Source organism: Gracilinanus agilis, chromosome 2, assembly GCF_016433145.1.
Source record: "Gracilinanus agilis isolate LMUSP501 chromosome 2, AgileGrace, whole genome shotgun sequence".
Classification (NCBI taxonomy): Eukaryota; Metazoa; Chordata; class Mammalia; order Didelphimorphia; family Didelphidae; genus Gracilinanus; species Gracilinanus agilis.
Genome location: NC_058131.1, coordinates 521,075,760 through 521,102,275, shown reverse-complemented (window position 1 = coordinate 521,102,275; position 26,516 = coordinate 521,075,760). Strand labels below are relative to the sequence as shown.

Genomic DNA, 26,516 nt, shown 5'->3' with positions numbered 1-26,516 from the left:
TATATATAATATAAACACATGCCTATATATGAAAATACAAAGAAAAATTCAAATATATGTACATGTATATGACATAGTAGTGATATGAAAAATATATATTCTAAGTATTTAGAAGAGAGAAAATCATATTAATCTACAGTCGTCATCAAAGGCTTTAAGAAGGAGATCAGACTGGACTTAAAGGACGGGTGTGATTAACCCCACTTACTCAAATATGTGATATAGTCAAGGAAATGAGACCTAAATCTATGGAAGACTAATCATGGCAATGTTTTACAATATTTAAATAACTGAATGAAATTTAAATATATTACAAAAATGCATGTCATGCCAAGCAACGGGGAGGAAGCAAGTGAAAATGTTTGCTTTTCAGATAAGAGTGGTAAGTAAGTGCCCAAACATTCAAAGCTGAACAAAAGTGAAGTCCAGAGTTATGATGTTAGGGATTTGGATCTCAAGTGCAAAAAAACAAAAAAACTTGCCATTAATAGTGGTTGCAGTATTGAACACTGTTGAGTTCAATCTTATATATTTAACCAAGTCTAGATGTTATTCTGTGGGGAATGTAGCCCACTGAAGGTTTTTTGATAAGGATAATGACAAGTTGAAAGTAGAATCTTAGGAAGATTAATTTCAGTTCAATAGGTCAGATGGTTCTAAGGGGGAAATCCCCGACACAAAGAGACTACTTAAGAGGGTGCTGCAATAATCTTGGCATGAGGGGATAAATATTTAGAATGTGGTTTTGGAAGGGAGAATAAAATGAGGAGTCATATGCAGAAGATGTTATAAAAGTTTTAACTCTGAATCTATCATACTACAATTCTGACATAACTTGTAGATTGATTATATTTGGAGTATGAAGCAGGTGAAAGAACTAAAGAAGCTAATACACATTTTGATGTTGCCTGCCTAATAAAATAATAAAAATAAAATAGTGCATCACTGGAAAGAGGGAACTTAGAATGAGGGGCATGGTTTTGTTGTAAAATCACGACTTCCATTTTAGAAATGGTACATACTGGGAAAGGATATAGCATATAGGTCCCTCTCAATTTAGCTAAATTGTTCCACAGATGACAGTCCATTACTCAATTTCTATTCCAAGGTTTTTTCCAGTTTGGAAGGACTTGCCAGAGCTTTTGTTTTAGTAAGATAACCTTTGAGAAGTCAAGATCACTTCTATATCATTATGAAAGATTAGAATAGAATTTTAATGGAGAATTGGCCATGAAGGGGAATGAAATTATTTTTCTTATGCAAAGTTGATAGATTAAAAAATATATTGGATAAAGGGATTTAAAGGTTCATAGATAATCTTTCAATTTAATTCAAGAAATAGTTACTAAACATATGCTGTGTTCAAGGTAAAATTATTAGACCTTTGAATATAAAGATTAAAAAACAATAATCCCTGCCTTCAATGGGTTTACAGTCTAACAAGAGAGTAAGAAAAAGTAGAGAAATATGATATAGGGTCAAATGGTATAAACCCAGAAAAGAGGTCTTGACAAAGTGATACGAGAAGTGCGAAGTATGAGAAATTACTTTCAACTAAAGATACTAAGGATGATGTTGTAGAAGATATTATGATGGAGGGGTTTCCTAAACTAGATCTTGAAGGTAGGGAATTTCCAAAGGCAGAAATGCGAAAGAATGTTTTTATGGTGCAGAAAATTGCCTATATGAAAGCTTAGAGGAGATAAGAACCTTGTTCCTAGAATAAAAGGAAGAGGTTCAAAAGTGGGAGGTAAGCATGTACATGACTGCTGGAGATATAGCAAAAGTCAACTCTGGGTAAGTTTGGGTTTCCTAATAAATTGGTGGATGATATTAATGAGTTAAAGTGAACTTATACTGACTCACCAGTTACTAACAACTTAGTCTCAAGGCAGGGTTCCAAAAATGAGTAGATTAATTTCCCTGAGAGTCGGAGATGGGAAGGGCAGAGAGGAGAAAGTATAGACTGAAGGGTCTCTAAAAGTATGAACTGAAAGGTACCTGTTCTTCATTAAGAGAAGGAATACAGCAACAGACTATATTAAAAGATTCCCACTGAATCCCTTTGAATTCCCATTGAAGTCCTCTGGTGACTAATTAAAGGAAAAATAAAGCTAAGAGTACAAAGGTCCCTAAATGGCAGGTTTACAAATCAATTTAAGCAATACAGAGATACTAAAGAGGAGAAGTTCCCTATTTAGATTTGTGCATGAACATGATTATTCTGGCAGTTGTTTATAGAATATGCTGAAGAAAAGAAACAGTTGAGACTAGAGATAAGATATATGTGTGTGTGTGTGTGTGTGTGTGTGTGTGTGTTTATGTAAATATTCAAGCCCACAGAAGAAAGTTTGTCTTTGAATGAAGACTTGTAGAAGACATAGTATTAGAGATGTTAGATGTTAGAATATTGCAGAAGTTCAGTTATGAGTGGTACTCTATGCACTCTTGAGGCACCTGTACTCAAACATTTATTAAGTCCCATCTATGTTCCAGGCACTGTGGTAAGCATTATCAACCTTGATATTCTGCAATATTGTGAAAATATTCTATTGACCAAAGATATGAAATCTATATCTTTGCACAAAGTAGGTGATCAATAAATGCTGGTGAACTTGGATGATCTTAGCATTCATAAAGAGAAATTAGGGAGGAGGAACAAGAAGAGGAGAAGGGGGATAGAAGGGGAGAGAGAGAGAGAGAGAGAGAGAGAGAGAGAGAGAGNGTGTGTGTTTATGTAAATATTCAAGCCCACAGAAGAAAGTTTGTCTTTGAATGAAGACTTGTAGAAGACATAGTATTAGAGATGTTAGATGTTAGAATATTGCAGAAGTTCAGTTATGAGTGGTACTCTATGCACTCTTGAGGCACCTGTACTCAAACATTTATTAAGTCCCATCTATGTTCCAGGCACTGTGGTAAGCATTATCAACCTTGATATTCTGCAATATTGTGAAAATATTCTATTGACCAAAGATATGAAATCTATATCTTTGCACAAAATAGGTGATCAATAAATGCTGGTGAACTTGGATGATCTTAGCATTCATAAAGAGAAATTAGGGAGGAGGAACAAGAAGAGGAGAAGGGGGATAGAAGGGGAGGGAGAGAGAGAGAGAGAGAGAGAGAGAGAGAGAGAGAGAGAGAGAGAGAGAGAGAGAGAGAGGACTGTAATAAGTAAGGCTGCATATTACCGAAAAGAGAAAATGATGGATATGGATATGGATATGGATATGGATATGGATATGGATATGGGATCAGAGAACCAGGGTTTAAATTATAGATCAGTAACTTGCTACAATACCTGCAACACAGTAGGGGCTTAATAAAGGCTTGTTGACTTGACTGTGTAACAATTCTTAAGTCACTTAATTTCTCTGGATCTCAGTTTCCTCACATAAAAAGTCAAGGGGTCAAATAAGATAATCTTGAAGCATTTACCTAGCTCTTAATGCTTAGATCTAGAGGTAAGCATTCAATCAAATTGATGAAATGATTCACTAAAAAATCAATCATTAAAGTCTTTATATTTATGATTTTAAATTCATTCAATACAAAGGTTACATATCTTCTGTTTTGTACATTGGGCTCCTAACAAATGAATGCAAATAGATGTCATTCCCTTCTGACTTCAGTGAAAGGTGTTTTACTAATCTACACATACATACAACTAACAAAGCTAAGTTTTGTCCCAAACAACTTTATAGATCCTTATCATTACTATAACTGGTACTTCCATATTGCCATGAATTTGGCACATCATCAATGTGGATATTGAGACTACAGGCACAGATGTTAACCTTCTTGACTATGTTCTCCCATGGTGCAAACATAACTTTAAGTTAAAAATCTGTCCACAGGAGGTATCTACTATGGTTGTTCAGTTGTTCATGTTTGTCTTTCATGACACCATGGACCAAAATTTTCATAGGATTTTCTTTGTGCCATTCCCTTCTCCGGTGTATTAAGGCAAACAGAGGTATCTGCTATACTGTGATCTAATTTACTTATTATAGATTGACAATAAAAAAAGATAGTAAAATTATCTACAGTATAGTATTGATAACCCTAACTTTCGATCAACTTTTCACCTTCTTAAAATTTAAGATTTTTTCCTCAGTCTTCCCTTCCTTGAGGCACTTCACAAATACCATAATACACACACACACACACACACACACACACACACACACACACACACACACAAAATCAACATTCTTTATTACTAGTATCCTGACATAAATTGTCACTGGCCGTGAGCAAGAAACCTTCAGCAAGGCATGAGTAAACAATCTTGCTATCAGATGAATTTACTGATCATGAATTTTACAACAGCTCAGGGATGCACTTCTTCCCCTTCCTACTACCCCCATGGATGTTTCTCTGAATTTCTGCCTTTAGTTGATGATGTCAATAGTACAGTTATCACTGATATTAAGGCAAAGCTCAGGCCACATGGAGAAGCCAACCCCTCCTCTCACACACACACATAACCAGTGATATGAATCAGATCAGAAAGGCTTCTTCTATTTTCCCTGGGTCTTTGCCTTGCAAGTAATCAGGCAATGATGCTGTGACTATAAAAGCTTACTGCTTCCCCTGGAAGCAAGCAGAGATCCTACTGTAATTACTGTAAAATGTGCTTCTTATCTCAGAGATCTAAATGGTGCCTTCAGCAAACATGAGGGCTTTGTGCCTGCCTGAGCCAAGCTAACTTGATTTTTTCCACTTCCAGTTCAATTCTGTGGGTGGGTTTGTTGGGGAGAGAGCAAATCTAAGAATCATCAGAAAATATGTATTCATCTTCAAGACTTGAGGCCAGAGCATACAGTTGGCTCTGATTCACTTTGAGCAAACCTGATGGGGGTATTACAGCAGTTTTGAGAAGGCTGGAGTAGAAAATGCGAATATTGGAGTATTCTGTGTTTCCTGAGAATGATCAGAAGTTGTCAAAACACATAGGTCCTTCTTAGTTGGTACATATACTTAGAGCAGGAAAGGACCATAAACTTTTAGTCTGATTTCCTGATTTTATAGATTAGAACACTGAGGCCAAGAGATTTCAGATGTCTTGTCCAAAGTCAAAAAGGTTTGAGTTAAGTGGTTACAAGGGGAATATGTTAAATATGTTTTAAAAAATTCAACTTCAAATAAGAGTGAATGGTAGAATGGCTACCCCTCTAACTTTCAACTCTCCGATTTCAAAGAATTTTTAAAGGATTCTGTGAATCATTACCTTCTCCACTTCTCATGTGAAAAAAAGAGCCCAAGACAAGATTCTCTTTACAGACTGGCCACAGCAAGAAATTCTAAAAGAATTCCATTTTATTTCTTTCAGAATCAAATCTAAGCCATCAATACTGAGCACATTAAACATTATAGTTCATTCATTAGTTCTTATTTTTTTAATTATCATCTCAACTAAGAATCTGGTACACTAAAGACACCATATTTTGATGTGTAAATGAAAGAGATGACTTGAGACCATCAAACAAAACTTGGCCTCCTTACTTCATACATGGAGCCTTTACCCTCCATGACTATCCAAACTAATTCCATAATTATATGATGGGTTTTCATTAAAGTAACCAAATACAATAAAAAATAATTATTAGAGAGTGAAACTGAAAGGTTTTTCTCCACTGTCAGAGATTTCTCCAAGGGCTGCATATGTTTTCTACAGAAGTAGGATAAGACTGAAAATGAGATTCTGGCAGAAGCCAATGAGCTATAGAATTCCAAGAGACTGAATCGGACCTTTTTTTCTGAGGGTCCACGAAAGTGTGAGTATGCAAACACATATGCCTGTGTTCAAGTCCTACTTTGGGCACATGCTGCCTGAGCGATCCTGGGAAAATGTTTAATTGCTCAGTCCTCTAGATAACTCTCTTGGACTACAAATATCTAGTTGTTGTTCAATCTTTTCAGTTGTCTCTAATTCTTCATGACCCGTTTAGGGTTTTCTTGGCAAAGAAAGCCATTTCTTTCTCTAGCTCAATTTTACAGATGTGGAAACAGAGGCAAATGGGGTGAAGTGACTTGCCCAGAGTCACCCAGCAATTAAATGTCAGGGGTCAGCTTTGAATTCAGGTCTTCAGCTAGCTGCTGTACTATAAGAAAATGATCATGTGTCCCACAAATATCAACTGGCACTGACCCAGAACTCTGACTGTGATATTTGAGATAAAAAGGAAGAAAGAAATGAATCTATTAAATAAGTAAAAGAGAGCAAAGGGAGTTCAGAAGAAACAGATAAGCAGACAGTGGCGGAATTGCATACTCAATTCAATTTTTTTTAAGTCACACTTGGTGGAGAATTATAGTTTAATATTTGGGCCTTTTTCCTGTTCTTTTCTGTATGTATAAAAATTCATGTTTGGCAAGTTTAGGGAAATATTTCCTTAAAAAGAAGAGGGAAATCTGGCTGTAGACAGGTCCTAGCTGTTGGATCCTAGGCTAATCACTTAAAACCAAATGCCTAACCCTTACTGCTCTTCTGCCTTGGTAATGACATTTAGTCTCAATTCTAAGGCAGAAGGCAAGAGTTTAAAAAAGGAGAGAGAGAAAGGACTTTCAAGAGACTTAGTTCAAATCTTGACTCTGCCACTAAATTTGTATGACCTTGGGCAAGTATGTTAAACTCCAGGAGTCTCAACTTCCTCACCAATAAACTACATTGTTGTACTGGACAATGACTCCTTTTCCAGTTATAAAGTTATGATTTACATATTTCATTATAATAATCTATCATGTTTTTAGAGACCAAAGCCAACTTTAATTGCAGGCAGCTGTTTTGACCCAATTCAGTCAAGTGTGCTTCACTGTTAGAGTCATTCTTGTACAACTTCTGTTTTCCATATGAACTGAGCTCAGGGACTCATAAGTCTTTGACTTAGAAGTCAGAATAACAACAGTATTATTCATATTTGGAGGAGAAATATTCATTCATTTATTTATTTATTATATAAAAACAGAAGGCATAGCCCCTGTACTTGAGTAGCTTAAATCTATAAAAGTTAAGCCTTAATAACTGAAATTAATATAGGTAATTTAGCCAATATTTCCTGAGTACTCGCCTTTAGAAGACAGGTGAAGACCTATATCTTTTCTAAGATTTCATCTCATTCAGTTCAAAAAAATATTTGGAGAACTTACTATGTTCTAAGTACTGTGATTTATTCACCAAACTCTAAGGGTCCCACAGACCCAATATCATCTACTGTAAAACTGCAAACCATTCCTCCTATAACTATAATGGCAAAAACAAATAAGCTAACAAACCAAGTATACCTAATTAATACTACACAGTGTAGGAATGGAAGAATAAAGAATGAAATAACAGTCTTCCCTTTCGTGTTAACCAAGTTATTTTATTTGGTAGCTGCACTATGGGAAAATAATCTATTTTCTCATCATAAAGGGGAAGGTCTGATATATTTTTTTGTGTTGAATGAGCATTATATGTGCAGCCTTTTTATCAACAATCCAGGCTAGAAGACTTTGCATACAAATAACACTTTCACACTATTTCCAAGCGCTTGTCATAAATCAAGTTATATTTAACCTTGTCCTAAATTTGAAGCAAATCCTCATCTCAAATTTCCTTTTTCAAGGTATAAAAATACATTTTCTCATAGAAGAGTCCTTGAATACAAATCAATTTTTACATCTTCAAATACATGACTTAAGTGAGATTCAAAACTAATAGAATTAAGATGATTTTTCCTCCCATTTTCCATTAAATGGAAATTAGTTGTAGCAATAAAGATAAAAATAATCATTGTATTTCTGATGGCTAATTTTTCCTTCTTCTACAGACCTGGACTGGCTTTATCATCTATCTCCATTGTGATTATGTTAATCCCTTTAGGGATAAATTTATTGTTCCCATTTTACAGGTGCCAATTCGATGAAAGAGTAATAAAAGGGCTCATCCAAAATAATGCGAGGATTGGGATTTATCTTTTGTTTCCTTTGACAATGACATTAATGCTGACTCTGGTATGAAAATTGGACTCTCCCCCCCCAAAAAAAGTATACCTGAAAAAGATTTTAAGACTCATTCATAATTTGTTGAAGTCTAGATTTTGCTTCCAAGAGTATATTAGAAAATCAACTCAGAACAACACTGGAGCAACATTAATTAAATTTCTGGCTTACGTATGGTAGCATAATATGTGTTATAGCTCATCCTTATGGAATATAAGTTACCAATAACAAATATCATTTATGATTGTCTTTCTGAAGCTACTTGGTCTGTCATTTATTAGAATCTTTTACAATATGACTATAAAGGTTCACTGTAGCTTTGTTGTTCCCTACCTACACCTTCATTTTTGTTTTTACACTGTCCAGTTTCCCAGAGTTCCCATACACTGTTATGCTGCAGATGTTTTGTTAACAACTTATTCTTGGAAGTTTGTGAATACTTGTTTTATTTTAAAATGAAAATTTGTGAAGCCAGCAAATCTGCTTTCTCATTAAACTATGCTTTCTATGCTTGCTCAGTTTTGCTCTCTGATATTCATTTCTCTAGAATTTTATTGGCTAAGGGAAAAAATGGAGAAGAGGAGTATCTTATAGCCTAGAACCAGTTATTGAATGATAGCAATCTTCAATTGCATATTGACCAAGTAAACAGTTAACTACTTGACAAAAAGTTTCAAACAAAATTTTTAAAAATAAAAATTTTGTATACCATAAAATATGTGAATTCCAGCTTAAGTGGAATATAAAGGAAAATTTATAAATAAAGAGGACTAAGGAATGACATCATATCACATTACTTAAGTCACTTAAAATGAGTGATCATGACCCTAAATAATTAAATTTGGAATTATCCATTGCATCTAAGTTACAATAACCAGGTAATTTCCTGTCCAAATATCTTTGGCTTTAGAATTGATTGAGGTAAACTAGTAAAAATTGCCCAGAAAGCCTCAAAGACATCACTTGAAAACAGGAATTAAATTAGATATTGAAATGCTTGAAGCATTTCTTGCTGCAAAGTTTGGTATCTATTTAACATACAGATTCATTTAGAGTTCTTTCTCAAGTTCATTATGTATTTCTTCCTCTCCCCCTCGATACTTGGCTATTTACTGATCTAAACACAACAGGCATAAATTACTCAATTTGGATAAGAAGCCTATAGCATAACCATCAATCAATCAGATCAGGCTAAGTTAAACCTTAAATGAATTCACTAGTGCAAATGCATCCTCCTTGACCTCTCTTTTGCATTCAACACAACTATCTGTTTCCTTAGCCTATTGCCTGGCTTCAATTTCTGATTAAGCATGGACCCTGGTTCCTCTCCTGATAGACCTTATTCCTTCATCATTATCCTCTTAAATATCCTCTTCTTCCTTCAATTCAGACCTTTCTTTGTTTCATCATCTGATCAAATCTTGTTGACACTTCACTTTTAATTTTTTAATCCAATTCTTCCTTTGTTTCCATAACAAAATTCTTTTTCTAGGTCAAAGCTAATAACTACCAATATGGCATTCAGAAATGCTGTCCATCTAGCATGATTTTAATGGTACCTGAAAACTGATCTTTGCTCAAAATTATGTTCCAGAGTGCCTAAGACTACAACCATGGAATCATTCTTTTGGTTTGGATGTGCTTTATTCTGCAATCCCCTCTTAAAATTCATACAACCTTGAGAAGAATAATGGCAAAAACCATTAACATCCAACAACTTACTGAGGTTTAGGTGTATAAATTGCAAGACTAAGTTAAAGTAGAACAGTGGGACAAAGACCACTGCAGTTGCCAATGATGATGGCTAACATTTATATTGCACTTTAAGGATTGCAGACTGCTTTACAAATATTATCTCAATTTTAACCTCATAAGAATAATGGAAAGAAGATGCTATTATTATTCTCATTTTACAGATGAGAAGCAGAGACAGATAGACATTCAATGAGTTTTCCAGAATCACACAGGTAGTCAGTGTCTGAAACTGAATTTGAACTCTGGTCTTACTGATCTGAGGTGCAATACTCTACATACTAAAACAGCTACATGCTTTGAGCCTGAGGAGGAGGTAAGGTGTTTAATGGAATTGAAAAGTGATGAAAGGGGAATTAATGGGGCAGAGGTAAATGAGAGCCTCACAATTTTATCTAAGGCTAAGTGTGTATGTATTTACACATCTACATATATGTACAACCATATGAATATGCATATTTGCAGATATATATGTAAATGTATATATCAGATATGCCCATTATATAGAATTTTGCTATATGTATATTTATCCACCCATCCATAAAGATATGGATGGGTGGATATATAAATATATATATATGGTATCTATGTGTGTGTAGATGTGTATATTCATTTCCCTCTTGGGTCCTAACTCTTCTAACCATTTTCCTCCATAAATTGCTATATAAAGTCATTCTTACATGCCACTTTAATTATTTCATACATTTTCTTATATTTCTTTATTCATATTTTGTTATATATTTCCTTATCTTTTATTACATTTCCTTACTAGAAAGGAGGCATGATCCAGTTTAAAGTACAGTGGAAAAACTTGGGTGTTAGTCCTGGCCCACTAATTCACTGTAGGATCCTGGGCAAGTCACTTCTCCTCATCTGGCATCAATTTCTTCATTTGTAAATTGAAGAAACTGGGCCAGCTCAACTCTAAAGTTTCTTACAGGTTTAACATTGTGTTTCCACTCAGAATTCTTCATTTAGTCTAAATTTTGATCATTGGCTTTAAGAATTTTTTTTATCAACATTTTACCCAGCTAGTCAGTCACTTACTTCTATTACTTTATTATTAAACTTCACTGCTCAATACTTAAGATAAATTTTTCCACCTATTATGCATCTTTCTTTCCACATGCTTTGTGCAATCTTTTTCCTCTGACCTATTAATTTTCATCTGTCTTTAAATTACAATTAATATATTTTTTTTTAGGTTTGGGAGATATATTAGCAGTCGTCTAATCTCACCCCCTCATTAGATAAAGTGACCGGAGTTAGGAGAGTGTAGGTGACTTGTTCGACATTACTAAGACACGTATTGGCAAATCTAGAGCAAGAATATAATTCTAATGACTCCCAGCCCAGTCCTCTTACCATTATGCCAAAGTGCCTCTCTTCAAAATGTCCTCTACCTTAAAAGTTTCTCTCACTTAGTTGCAAAGGGTCACTCATTATCAAGAAACTGAGAGCATAATCTCACTGTAACCATGTATGGATATCCATATATACTGGCATAGAATGAATATCGCATATGTTTTTATATCTGTGAGAGTTCTTGGAGAGGAGGGACTGGCTTTTCCCTTTTCTTTAGATCTCCAATTCTTAACACTGCCTAGAACTCATAAAATACTTAATAATGATAATTGACTGACAGTTTATTTTCCATATACCTACATGTAGGATACTTAATTTTCGCCTATCTTCTCCTAAATTTCTAGTCTCTTGTTTGTCATAGTGGCCCACCAAAGTTGACACTCGATAATTGTTCCTTAATTTAAATAAACTTATTTGGAGTATAATTTAGAGCATACTGACTATGCAACCCATCAAAAAGGAAATGCTATTTTAAAAATATCTGCTTTGTTCATATATAGTGAAAAGCTAATGATCTTCTGTTTTTTTAATCTCTCATTTAACCAAAAATCTCTTAATGAAATTATACCATTAAAGTACTGATGTAAGCATTAGGGGAAAAATGGACATGAGTAGATTGAACTGGTAGAGAGAGAGAGAGAGTACCTAAACTACATTTCTTGGTGATATTTTAGTTCAAAATAAACTTATGATGTTTGTAAGTCGAACAATTCTTTCCTATGTGAGAAAGTCCATAATCACAAAAGGAAGTATTTTTAATGGTTTTGTATGGCATCTAATATGAGTGTTTACAATATTCTGAAATGATAAAATGATGGTGGTTTATTTTGAAACTGATTTTGTTAGTTGTAAAATTTCTCACCACTGAAATGAAATTAGCCCAATAATTTTAAGAATTTTTAATTATATGAACACTGAACTCTATACACAACTGATGATCTAACAAGGATAGAACCCACCTTTTGTTACAAGAAAAGTAGTGTTTCACAATAAAGTGTGAACCATTCTATAGAACCATAGCAGCCATGATTAATTTGAGACAAAAGAGGGACCATCTTAGGTCCCTGTTTACTTTCACAATAATGCCTAGTAGAAATTGACTGGGAACTTTCAATGATAACCATGAATGCTCTCTTTGGAGGTAGTTTGGTCTATGGCTGTTGGGATTTTGTTGGGCTGATTTAAGGTTTTAGAGATTGAGTTTGGGGAGTTTATTACTTTTTTACTCTTACTTGTAACATCCTATTCCCAAGGGTGTTAAAAAGATAACTATCTATTTTTTTAAAAATACTTCTAGTCCTATAGTAAAAAAAAAAGTTATATAAAATATATAACAACAGTTATAGTTATAATAATAATAATAATAATAACCATTAGGTAAGGTGGGTATCAAAACCAGATTCCTCATACAAAGATATCTGTTAGGTAAATGACTCAACTTTATACACACATATTTTGATCTAATACCTATTTTCTTTCATATGCTCAATTAGCTACAGTCTTTTTATAGGAATCATTAAATGTATACTATAGTTTCAAGACAATTCAAATGAGCAGAATCAGAAAAATACTCAACACTATTAATCATCTCAGTGACACTGCTCTGATTTAACATCTTGGGGATTTTCTCCCCTTCTTCATCATTTATTTGCCAATATTTCTTCGTTGTGAATATCCCCCCAAAGACTCTCATCCCTGACAGTCACAGCTGTGCTACCTACTGTGTCTACTTTGACTGCAAAGGATACTAGCTCCTGAAGAGCAATCCCTAGGGATGATCCCTAAGGTTAAAAGTGAAGCCAGTGGTAGCAAGGTCCTGACAATCTTGCCTGAGTCACTGACACCAAATGACCAAACAACCTCCAAGCCTGAAACTAAATGTCAGTGCCATGAGCTACTTTGCAACTGAACATAGTCCACAATGACTAAATGGTCTACAATAGATCACCACTGCTCAAAAGGGAGAGATACATAGAGCTTCTTGTTGAATAGCCTTTGCAAAATATCTGTATTTAGACATGGACAATTATTCTAAGTACATCAATCAAAAATGCCTGGAAGCTGAAGAATGAATCAAAAGCAATGAGAGATAACTAAGATTACATCTATCTTTTATCAATTTACCTATCAAACTATCTGTCTGCCTGCATGTATATGTATACATATATTTATATGTATGTATACACAAAGCACATATTTATACACATGTATACATATAAATACACATGTGTGCATTCACATGTACTGATTGTGTGTGTATATAAAGAACAACACATACGTGTATATATTAGGCTTATAATGAAGGAAATTTACAATGTATTTAAACCAGTTAAAAATGAAGAGAAGAGTGCTCATTAGACAAGAGAATATTAAGAAACAAAACTCATGGTACATAAGTTACTAAAGACACAATGAAATGCTCAGGTCTAAGCAAATCAGACCTAATTTTTTCCTTATGTTCAACATAACAACCTGCCTTCTGTGCCCTTTGAGAGGAAAAGTCCTCAATGGCTTTCTTGATTACTTTAAAGGACAGAATACAACAACAAAACAAAATTAAAAAAAATAGAGAGAGAGAACGTGAAGCTGAGAGAACAGAGGAGAAATGAAACGAGGACTCAACAGATTATACACTATGGTCAAATCAATTCTTCATATCAACTATCAATAAAGAAATACTCCTCAAGAAAAATCAGCCTTTTTAAAACAAACTCTGGCACCAGACAAGTTAATATGAATATGAAGATTGAAATAGTGATATATATATAAAAACATAAAAATCAGCAAGTGATAGTTATAATGATGATTTTGTTTACATAGTTATTTTAAGCTGTCAATACCATAACTGTTCATACTTGGCTTTAAGTATTTCTTAATGATTCTAGAAAAATACAAATTTCAATTTCATCTAGAATTATATTCAATTCCTCAAAGATTCATCAAATATTCACTATGTCCAATACACTATCTTAAGTACTATGGAGAGGGATATAAGGATAAATTAGAGATCATTGCTGTTCTCAAGAATCTAATCTGGATTATGCTAAAAGAAAAAAAAAACTTTTCCCACAGCAAAGGCAATAAAAGTCAAACTATATTATATTAAAATGCCTTTTATTCCTCCTATCCAGGATACTTTCTTCTACAATACTCAATAACAGCCTGTTACTAACAATGCAGTTTCTGTTAAATAACGGACAAAGGCAAAAGACTGCAAAGCAAGAGGACTCATCTTCAATTTAACTGTCCTATAAGGTACATACTAATTAGCTGCAAAGCTATGAAATCTTAGCTAGCATGTTAAGTCTGCTACATGACAGTATAATTTGACTTCTTAAAGGATTATGCAAATTACAACTCATCATTCCATTACAGGATTGAAAAAAAGTGACAGCTAATTTATACATAACACACCTTTCAAATCCCTAAGATGCGAAGCACCTGTGCACTGTATTTTGCCTAGATTTTCTTGCAAATAAGTACTTGTTTATTGCAATATACAGCAGCTTACCTAAGAGCTTTAATAAAGTCATTTTAAAAAAAACTTTTAGCATAATTTCAAAAGAATTAACATTTTTTCTAGCTTGGTTTTAGAGGTACTTTTTTCTTTGATTTGTCTTTTTCCCATTTAATCAGAGAAAAATAAGGTTTCAATACATGTATATGTTTGAATAGCTGGCAACCACAAGTACTGATGCACGAGCCAGAGAAAAGACTCACAAAGATTTCAACATACTTCTGGTAGGTAGATTCACAGTAGATGCCGTCATATCTGTAGATTTTCCTACATTCTGATTGGTTGGGCAGAGGATGCTGGACAGTTATTCTGTAGAGGTATCAAAAACAGATAGACATGACTAGAGATTCTCTACAGTCAACTGGAATGCAGGACAATAAGTATGTTGAAATTTAATATATTTTCCTTCTTTACAGTTTTGAGCTCTACACACAATTGCAATGTGCACATACACCCAAGAACAGAAAATTTCACCTTTAGAAATCTATACTTTTTCAGTTTTCCATAAAAATCAATTTCTTTTTGCTTCAAAATGGTACCAGTGAAAGAGGTAAAGAAATGTATATGGCCCGAAACTTAGTCAGCAATTTACACCATTCAAAGTATTACTATCCAAATTGTCTTAAAACCAATGCCTTTAGTGATCTAGTAGTTACCAATTTGTCATGAATTCAAGAGTACATCACTCTACCCAGATGTTTATAATTTATCAATAGAATAGGAGGCAAGTAAATATTTCTTTGAGTTTAGATATAAGACATAATAAATCTACTTCCAAATAAGATTGGAAGTAACTTGCAAGAGGAAATATGATACAAAAATAGGAGTTAAGTATTAAAATAGACCATCTAAAAGGAATAAAAGAGTATTTAATATTTCTAGACACTTGAGAAAAGTCTATATCACAAATGGGCACTGCATTTGGCTCTAAGAAAAATGATAAATTGCATAGTTTTTTGCATTCTTACAAAAAAAAACTCAGACATTTATTTGTAAGTTTTTTGATATATTAAAATGCAGAAGGAAAGAAGGAAGGAAGGAAGGAAGGAAGGAAGGAAGGAAGGAAGGAAGGAAGGAAAGGAAGAAAAAGAAAAGTTGTTTTGGGTGATACCCATGAATCATCAACCAAAGTATCCATGGCTCTTTGTGGGATTGTAGCAGCAACCTAAGTGTGTAGGGCAACGAATGCTATATAATGAAAGTGGACTTTAGTATATAAAGAAAAAAGAAATAATAAATTTTCAGAAGATGTTTAAAAAAAACACTTGGGTAAATCTCACCAGCTCAGCAATTGAGCTTTTTATAGTATCAACAATCAGAAACAATGTATTTGTCTCTCAATTGGGGAATAACTAAGCAAGTTGTAGTATATAAATATAATTGGAATATTTGTGTGCTATAAGAGACAACAAATATGATGAATACAGAGAAGTGTGGGAATATTTATAAGAAATGATGCAAAGCAAAATAGTAAGCAGAACTAGAAAAATATACACAGTGATTATATGAAAGCATGTGGAAAGAATAATGAAACAATCAAAACTGAATGCTATAAATTATGACTAAACTTGCCCCCAAAGAAGAATTATGAGATAATACTTCCCTTGCTTCTTTAAAGATATGGGAAGCTACAGATAGAGAGCATTGCATAAAGTATTAAACTGTTTTGATATTTTGTTTAATTGTTCTTGAACAACTATTCTTTCTTTTTCCTGTTGTTATATAAGAAAGTTCTCTGGGAAGGGGAAAGGAAAAGAGGCAATAGAAGTGATGAAAAAATGAAGTATCAACATTTTTTTTTTACCTTACACCTAATAATGTTTATTGGCTCCAAGACAGAAGAGTGGTAAGGGTTAGGCAATGGGGGTTAAGTGACTTGTCCAGGGTCACACAGCTGGGAAGTGTCTGAGGTCAAATTTGAATCTAAGACCTCCTGTCTCTAGGCCTGGTTCTCAATTCACTGAGCTACCCAGCTGCCCCCATCAACATTTTTAAAAGAAAAAAAAGCTAGGTTGTTTAAAAAACATTGTCATCTCATATCACAATTTAGCTCTAGATTCACAGTCATATAGGATCACAGATTTAAAGGATTTAAAGCTGGAAGGGTAAAGATGACATCAACTTCTCCCATTTTATAGATTAGGAAATTGAAGAATTTAAATAACTTGCTCAAAAATGTATAGATGAGTACAAACTGCTGCATTCAAGCTTGGGACACATTTTTATGAAGTATATAGATAGGATCAAATTACCTGAGGCCTCAGTTTTTCTGGTTTTACAGTCTCTTATGTGAAATGACAAATACAACTCTCACAACAAAGATCTACCTGCCCTGTTTTTAATTTGGTCTTGAAAATCAGTTGTGTTCCTAATGGTCTATCTGTTCATAATGATTAGCGCCTAATATAGAAAGCAAATAAAGTAGTAACATTAAAAGGCATGCTATTGTGAACATTATCCATAATATTTGTTTTTCTTAGATTGAGTCTACAAAATTGTTATTCTCCTCAGTTCCTTTGTCACATTCTTGTCATTCTTACCATTTCTGGTAAGCTAACCAGCGCGGTTGGGGTCAAACAGAGTGGGACACAACTGAATGACTGAACAACAACAGACAGCAAGGTAAATAATTTCTAGACTAAAATAATGTAAAAGAAATAAATCTATAAAATATATTTTAAAAATATACCAGAGGGTGCTAGATAGACTACTTAACAATTTTCTATTTATTCCTCCAAATCAGAAACAAGAGATAAGTGATTAAATGTGCATCTCTTTCCTTTCTCCTCCTTCCTCTCTCTATTCTACCTCTGTAAAGGATTCAAGAACACTCTGGGCAAAGTAACTTCAGGAACTATAGGATTCCTAGAAATGTCCATGAATATGGATTCAAAATAATATGGGATTCTGAGGTTTGTAGTCATTTTCCTGATCCTAACAGCTTCACCTGATCTGGTCAAGTCTCTATGAAAAAAAATGATCAGAATAAGTACTTCATAGTCATCCCTAAGCAGAATAATTAAACGTATTCACAAGAAGGCTGCTAAAATGGACAAGGACTTGGCCTGGAAGTGAGGCTACCTGAGATAAAGCCCCAACTTAGATACAAACAAGTTTTGTAACCTTGAGCAAGTCACTGCACTTTTCAATGCTCTGGGCAACTCTCTAAGACTGTTGAAAAGGTATTGTCCTGCATGGGAAGAGCAACATAGTACAGATCTCCCTATACCAATGAAATCATAGGTCTAAGCCCTATCCCTAAATAATTCTCTCCCCTTAGGAAAGGTAAGTATAGAAAAAGAGATTGTTGCTGTTAGTACTAAAAATGTTGGGCTAGTGTCCTGGTGTGACAATACCTATAATGATTAACTCCAATGGGCCTCCATTTCTTCATCTGTAAAATAAAAGATTGAACTGGAAGACCTCCAAAGTCCTTACTCTAAATCTATGATCCCGTGATTAGGTGGAGGATGTCTGAACATTTGTTCCATTCAACAAAAAATTAACAAGTTCTTGCTATCTGTGTATCACTACTCTAAGCAACAAGCAAGATTAAAAATTGTGTATGCAAATGCAAATGCAAATGATAACAAGAACAATGTGATAAGATCAAAGGACAAAGGCCTAAATTAAAGTAGATAAGAAAAACTAGGAAGGAAAAGATGACTTTCTAGGTGTGGTTTTTTTTTTTTTTTGGTTTGTTTATGGGGTGAGAGGTCAAATTCTGTGAAGGTGTGAAAAAGATATATTCCTTTCTATTCCCATTCAGTTTTCTCCAGCAGCCTGTCTTATCTAACATTTCTAAAATTCTATTCATCTCCTTAATTTCTTTCTTGTTTTTTTTTTTTAATAGATCTATGTAGTTCTGAGAGGAGAAAGTTGAGATCTCTCATTAGGATAATTTTACTGTATTTTTCCTCCTATAGTACATTTATCTTCTTTAAAAATCTGGATGTTACAATATTTGGTGTATATATGTTTAGTATTGCTTTTACTGCATTGTCTAGGGTATTTTTTTTTATCAAGATGTAGTTTCTTTCCTTATCTCTTCTAATTAGATCTATTTTTGTTTTTGTTTTGTTTGAGATGACTGCTAAATAATCAAACTCTAAAGGAAGAGAATGATTTTAACATATTGAGAAAAGAAAGATATACATCATTACTAGCAAGGATGACCTGCACAAATTCAAGGAGATGAATGAAGTTAGAACAAGACCAAGCAGCAGATATTTCAATTTAAATAATAATCTTCCATACTTTATCCTTTTGTAAAGAGATGACTATTTTTCTAATGTAAAATGTAACTATTTAGCTAGTAATGAACCAAGTTCTTTTAATGGGACTTTCATATAGCTGAGTCAGGGATTCAAAGTATTCTATATCTAAAAAGGGTCTTTTAAAGGTAATTTAGTCCAATGCCCTAAGTTAAAAGATCAGGAAACAAGAGTAAAAAGACCAAGTGGCTTTTTTCTAAAGCTATACAGAGCTATGTTTCAAACCAAAGTCCCTTACTTTGAGTGCTAGGGGTGATAGGGAATTGAGGGGAAAGTGCTGAATTTGGAGCTGAAGGACCTGGCCAAATCTCAGCTCTGCCACTTTTTAGCTGTGTAATCATTGGTAAGTCAATAAACCTCTCTGGGCCTAAAATTCCTCATCTACAAAAATAAGGAGTTTGGAATAGCTGACCATGATCCCTTTCAGCTTGAAATCTATATTCTTATGCGTCCATGTTCTTTCCACTAAGCCACTAATGATGCCTCAAATACTCTCTCAACTCTTCTGTAATTAACTATTCTGAACACTGAATCAAAGGAATATTTAAAGGATTAGGCATGATGAGTAGACTCTATTATGTATCCATCCTGAGATGGCTAGCATGCCACATATTTATACATCAATCTAGACTTCAGTCAAACACACATGACTGAGTTACCATGTACTTGATATTTAATTTTAAATCATTTTTATTTTCCAAGTTTCATGTTGTTTTGCCAGTATAGTAAAGGGTATTCAGTCCTCATAAGCTGAAAATCTTGGTTCTCTTAAAATTCATTTGGAACTAAGTCTCTATAATTTCTTGCTTTTCTCACCAAGAGAAAAACATATTGATTTAGAACATTACAGGAAGTCCTGACTTAATTGGTTTCATAGTCTCAAAGAAGTATTGCTGGCCTAAGACATGCAACTAGAGGAAACTTCATATTTTAGCCCTAAAATATTACTTAATGACAATCTTGGGAAGCATTTCAAGGGGGAAAAAAAAAAGATTACTAAGTAGCCAGACGACTAGATAGCTAAGATAGAAAAGCAGATAGAAGGATAGACAGATAGAGATCAACAGACTGAGTGATATGGGAAGTAGGTATTGGAAATGGATGGATGATGGTCAAAGTAAAATTTTCATTAAGAAAGGAATCATTGAAAGATATGTTGCAAGCTCTATTTAATTACACTAGCCATTAACCAGATGTGTGAACTTTGATGCTGCATTGGACAAAATTACATAGATTTAGAGATAAGCTAATATTTAAGTTGTTAATATTGGGCAAAGACTTGAAAATTAGTACATACCAATTTAATATAGAGCAAAGAGTATTATTTCCCAAATTAAAGACTTTAACTTGATAGTTTTAGCCTCAAAGAGCCAGCCAAATATATATCTTATTAGAGCTGAGCCTTCTGATCTTCATTATATTAAAGTTTTAATTTATTTTGTTTTAATAAAATAAAATCTCATAGAACAGTGTAATAGAAAGAACAAGGGATTTGTGATCAGAGAAGGCAGTATCAAATTTAGACTGTATCTAAACCACTTATCATTTGGGCAACCTTGGAGTAAATCATTTGACCTCTCTTCGAATCCAAATTTCCTCACCTATAAAATGGAGGGAATATCAATTGCAGTCTCTATTTTACATGGTGTTGTGGATATATAATTAGAAAATGAAGATAAAATGTTTTGAAACTATTGCATACAACATAGTTTTCATCATTTTCATATTATGAAAATGTATCAAATTGTAGTACTATACTGAAAGTGAAAATCCTACTAAAATAGATAGCAAAAGGTACAAAGTTGTTCCCTAGTGTACGCTCAAGTGATTATTCCTTCTATCCTGAATTCCATGTTCTCTATATCTATATAGCACATAAAATTCAACAAAGACCCATGAGATGACCCAGGCCATGCCAAAATCAGAGGGCACGGGTATTTAGTACTAACCCATCCCCACCTCCAGGATCTGATCTTAACTGAAGAGACTTCATACCTAAGCAGGGGAAGCTAGCTAGGCATGATAAGCTATTTCATTCTTGAATGTGCTGTGGAGCATCAATACTCCACTCAACCAACCATCATACTCCCTGATTCTTCCCACCTTACACTCCAAACTAATATTCTAAGTTAAAGGAAATTGAGTAATGAGCTAACCCAGAAAATTTTCACTAGCTGTTCCCCAGGCATGTAATTGTGTTCTTTATCATCTTTATTTCCAAGATGCTCAGACTTCCTTCAAATGCCAATTAAGATCTCACCTTCAATGAAAAGTCTTTTATGATCCTCCTTGATGCAAATGCCTTCCCTTTGTTGTTTCCAATTTATCATACATACATATGTGTGTATTCATATGTACATACATATGTATTTACTACATGATATTTGATATATATATTTCTTGTGTTTATATGTAATTGTTTACATGGTTTCTCCCCCATTAGAATGTTAACTCTTTGAAAATAGAAATTGGTTTTGCTTGGTGAAGGTGTTCTTTCCCCCTTTCCTTAATGCTTGGCATAATATTCTTTCTGTCTAATGGTCAGTCTTCATCCTTCTCTATAACTTAATGTCCCCAGATGAAACTTTCGTTTTGGGCTGAGATCAAAATGAGAATAATGACACCTGACATTTATGTTAACACATTAGAGTTTGCAAAACATTTTATATAAATCATGAGATTTACTCTAAATAAAAGGGATAAGAAATACCAAAATAAAATGTCAATAGATTTCAGCTCTAAATGAGGAATTGTATAAAGGAAAATAAGCCCTATCCTAAACCTTTCGTAGATCAAAGTGGAGATCAGAATTATGCTATGTTATGTGACATCTGAAATTTTCAGAAAATCTCAGGTGACCCATTACAAATGCTAGTGAAAGGGGGTGACTGGGTGGCTCAGTAGATTGAGAGCCTAGAGATAGGAGTTCTAGGTTCAAATCTGGCCTCAGACACATCCTAGCTGTGTGACTCTGGGCAAGTCACTTCACCTCCATTGCCTAGCCCTTACTGTTCTTTCTACCTTGGAACCAATACACAGTATTGATTCTAAGATAGAAGGTAAGTGTTTTAAATTTTTAAAAAATGTTGGTGAAATACAATTATGTCTCATTTTAAAAGTGAATATTAGAGTAAGGAGGCAATGAGAATTATGGGATGTTGAAGGTTACTAAAACTGGAAAAATAAATGTAAAAAAATAGCCTCTGCTAAGTTATGCCATATTAGTAACAACAATAATAACGATTACTATTTATTACTCTTAAACTTACTAAAACTAGTATGATTATTATCCCTTCACTGGGAAATGAAGCAATCCAGACAATTTAAAACATACTCCCAATATATCACTGTAGTTTCAACCTTCTCCATAAACAATTCTCTTTCCAAGAATTGTGACAAATTATAAAAATTAGTTACCTTGCATTTCCCTGTTTATTTTTCCCTGCCTTCCCTCTGTTAGAGATGCCAATTACCCAGATATTGGGTAGATTCAGCTATTTTATTGAATTTCATAAGCCTGCAAAAAGTACATGGCTAAAGACAAATATAAGACGTATATCAGATTTGGGGAAGTGTGCAGGAAAGGAAATTGAAGAAGAGACAGTGTCTCTAAAACAAGAGTATGAAGCAGGAGATAATGCTGGCAGACGTTTAGATATCCAACTAACAGAAAGTTGAATGCCTTATAAATAAAATATTTACAGCTGACTGACATTCTGGCCATTCATTGGAGTGTTTCAGTATTATGGAGTCAAAGCTAAAAAATAAAAGCTCCATTAGTTCTGCCCTGACATAATTAGCTGGAAGGATATTAAAAATTATTTTCTTTTAAATATCACTGTTTATATGTTTTATTTTTTCCAAATACTTAGAGGATTTTCACCCTCCCCTTCCCAGCCCACTTCATAGTTCTATCTTAAAAACCCAAATCATCTTGACACATGCATTCTATTCATTATAACAATTAAATATACTGAGTTAGGGAAGTGCTCTGGAGAATTAGTTTCTTCTCAAGTTTGATTTGGGCTGAAGCCAAAACATTTCAGGTTTAGTACTCAAGAGTATTATTTAGAAAATAAATTGCCTGATTTCAGAATTTGTATAAAGCAGAATTACTATCAATTCTTGTTATACAACAGTGTATTAGAGCAACAGTTCTCTAACTTTTTGGTCTCAAGAGTCCTCTATGCATTCTAAGAAATTATTTAGAACCCCAAAGAGATTTTGTTTATGCTGGTTATATTTATCTATATTTACTATATCAGAAATTTAAAATGCTCATTTAAAAATTCATTAATTTATTCAAATAGCAGAAATTAACTCCCTATATGATGATGTAAGCAATATATTTTTTGAAAAATAATTCTATCTAGGAGACAAAAATATTTGTAAGAAGAATGGCATTGTTTTATATATTTCTGTATGTCTGACTCTCTAACCTCTGATTAATATCTAGATCTGCTTTCAATCTGTTGTGACATGTTGTTTTGGCTGAAGTATAAAAAGAAAATCTAGCCTCATAAAGGTATATAGTAGGAAAAGCAGGATTACAAGAGAATTTAAAAAGCAAACAATGTGTTGATATTATAGAATATCTCTGACATGAATGATCTCCCGAAAGGATGCAGGGGACCCCCAGGGGCCCATTGAAGACCCTACTTTGAGAACTTTTTCATTAGAAGGAATATGTCTTATGAAAACTATAAGTAATTTTTAAGGAATTGTGATAATAATTTAGTACAAATACTGTCAAACTATAGTTAGAAGTATTTTAACATTATATTCCCTACATACACTTTAATATTAAAACATTATAATTACAACAATGAAGGGAGACTTGGATTCAAGTGATGCCTATGACACACACTAGATGGGAACTCAGAGATATAAGTCCCTAAACCTTAGTTCCCTAGGTGAGTTTCTGATACTATGATTGATATATATGAGTGAATTTTCTATCCTGACAGTTTCCTATACCAATGAAACTGAAAGTAAAGTGTTCCCCCAAATATAACAATAACAGTAATATCTAATTGATGGATGTGGATTCATGAAGTTCTTAGTTCACATCCTATCTTAGACCATTTTGAAAGGGACTGGATCACTTTGAAAGTATTCTTTGCTTTTAATTCTTGCTTAGCTTAGTGTCTGACACAGAGTAGGAACTTAATGCTTGTGGACCTGAATGGAGTTTCAACAAACACCTAAAAGTTCTCTGGAGTTTTGTAGCTATTATGGTGTCTTTTAGTGAAGTTTGTGACCACTTTATTTAAAGTACCATAATAATTTCTGAAAGGAAATGATGTTAGAGATTTAACTCTCTTGGTCTTTTTTGTCTTCTCCCTAAAAAAGGGAGAAGTGGACTACATGAACTTTGAGATCCCTTCCAGTTCGTAATATATGAACATATGGATTTATAGTTGTGTAGCATTTAAAATGTTTAATGTTAAATTTCTATCACACCACAATCCTATGGGCTAGGCTGGAAAAGTTCTAGTCTAGCAGTTTATAAATTTATAAGTGAAGGAAATAAGAATTGCCTTCCCCTTTGCCCATCTGGAAGGTGCAGCAAAGTTGCCCAGAATAATATTTGTTGTTCTTTCTTGGAACTGGTGCTTGAACCTAATTCTTTAGACTTTAAAATCAGTTTCCTAATATCAACACTATGTAATAGCATATTGGCATGTTCTTTTTAATGCTTGTGATCCATCCTTTTATCAATGTGTGTACTCCCTTCTCCAACAAAGACTGAAACTCCTCTATTCCTCTATGCTATAAAAACTATTTCTATAGGAGTTGTTGTAGTAGGGCCGGGGGTTAATCATCCCTGAGTGACCAAACTTCTGAGTTTCTCAAAACTTGGTCTAGCTAGGATGCTCCTTGTCTGAGGAACAGAGCAGCCTCATATTCAAAGCCTTCCCAGCTTGCAAGTATGACCCAATAAAAGCTTGTATTCAACTGGCACAGACATTTAGAACCAAGGTCACATCCATGTCATGATTGGGCATCAGATGAAGGCCTTAGTGAAGATTAATCTTGGTGGAGTTAGACTTTAGTTTTGGATGGTCTCATAATAAGTCTTTCATCATTAAAATAAAGTGGACACTTCAAATTAATGGAAAGGTATTGATTTTGTGCTTATTTGGACTGACAAGAATGGCCAACTTAAAGTGTGGTGATTTCTCAAAAATAAATTTGAGTGGGAAAGATTACATTCAACTAACACTACATTATGAAGCAGCAAGAGCGAGATAATATAAAATACCTTTTCTTGGATATATTTGAGATCTGTACATATTTTTCAGTTTCTTTCAAGGTCTTGATTCAACAAGATTTATTAGAACTGCCTTTTTAAAGAAAAAATGGGCTCTATATAAAAGTTTGTATTTTTCTGTTTCTAAAATGCTGTTCTAAAAGCAACCATTAGGAAGAAAACACTTTTTAAAAAAAATTGAAGTGAATTAAAATAAATGTAAATTGGAATTTAATTTTTTTAAAGTTATTCTCATATAAAAGCTTTTAAAGTTACAATAATTCAGGTCCTTTAAGAAATTAAACTTGAAATATTAAATAAAAGAATATTAACAAGCGTGATACTAACAATATTCTATAGACACTACAACTTGGGAATAAAAAAAAGCAAGGCCTCATCCAAATTATTCAAGAAAAGAGGAAAGCCAAAATAATTTCAGAATCAGCTGGCTTTTACCTTAATTATATATATTTTTGAAAGTTAATTTATTTAAATTTAAATTTAACAACCATTTCCTCAGTGTATACTATAGACTAGATATCATTCAAAAGGATTTAGGAGGACACAGTTATTAGCAGAACACAGCCCCTCCCCAAGGGGCTTATAATGCAGTCGGAGAGATGGTAAGCACAAAATCACAATTAAAGGGAAAATTAAGTGAATATTATAAATGATGTATAAACAATGAGCTAAAAGAATATAGAGAAGATAGAAGGTTTCATGGAAGAAGCAGCATTTGAATTTGGCCTTGAAGGGATTCAGGTATAGGAAAGGGCATTTCTGGCTAAGGAAAAAGTAAGTGCAAAGATGTGGTAGCAGGAATGGGTTGAATATGTTTGCCCATGTAGTCTTAATAGTATTTTTTGGATAAGCAATCCCCTTAAATTCAATAGATATTTCTGAAGTACCACCTATGTGCAAAGCTTATACTATTTCCTAGAAAGAGATATAAAAACAAAAAGGTAGGTAGGTGGGGCAATGGACAGGGTGTGCTTTTGGAGTCAGGGAAACCTTAGTTCAAATCCAATCTCAGATTATTCATAACTGCGTGATCTTGACCAAGTCACCTAACCTTCATTTGCCTCAGATTCTTCATCTGTAAAATGAAGATAATAATTAAAGCACCTACTTCCCAGGTTTGTTTTCAGGATCAATTGTAAAGGGCTTAGTTGGCTATTATTAGTAGTGACAATATTAACACTGAAACAGTATCTGACCTAATGGAGCTGACATTCTATGGTAGGGAAACAACATATATAATGATAAATCAATACAAATTACATACAAAGTAAATTCAACGTAATTTGTGGAGTGGAAGAGATTAGGGATTACTAAAAATTGGAAGAAGAAAGGAAAGAAAGGAAAG

At 33.6% G+C, this 26,516-nt stretch overlaps 1 protein-coding gene across 1 annotated transcript in view; it reads right to left on the bottom strand.

Annotated features, from left to right (window-relative positions):
• Positions 1 to 26,516, bottom strand: part of NPAS3 (neuronal PAS domain protein 3) — a 1,019,383-nt gene that overhangs the window by 971,126 nt on the left and 21,741 nt on the right. Inside the window, exon 2 of the mRNA XM_044660006.1 lies at positions 14,843 to 14,932. Within this exon, the coding sequence (XP_044515941.1) occupies positions 14,843 to 14,932 (90 nt within the window). The remainder of the gene's footprint in view (positions 1 to 14,842; positions 14,933 to 26,516) is intronic.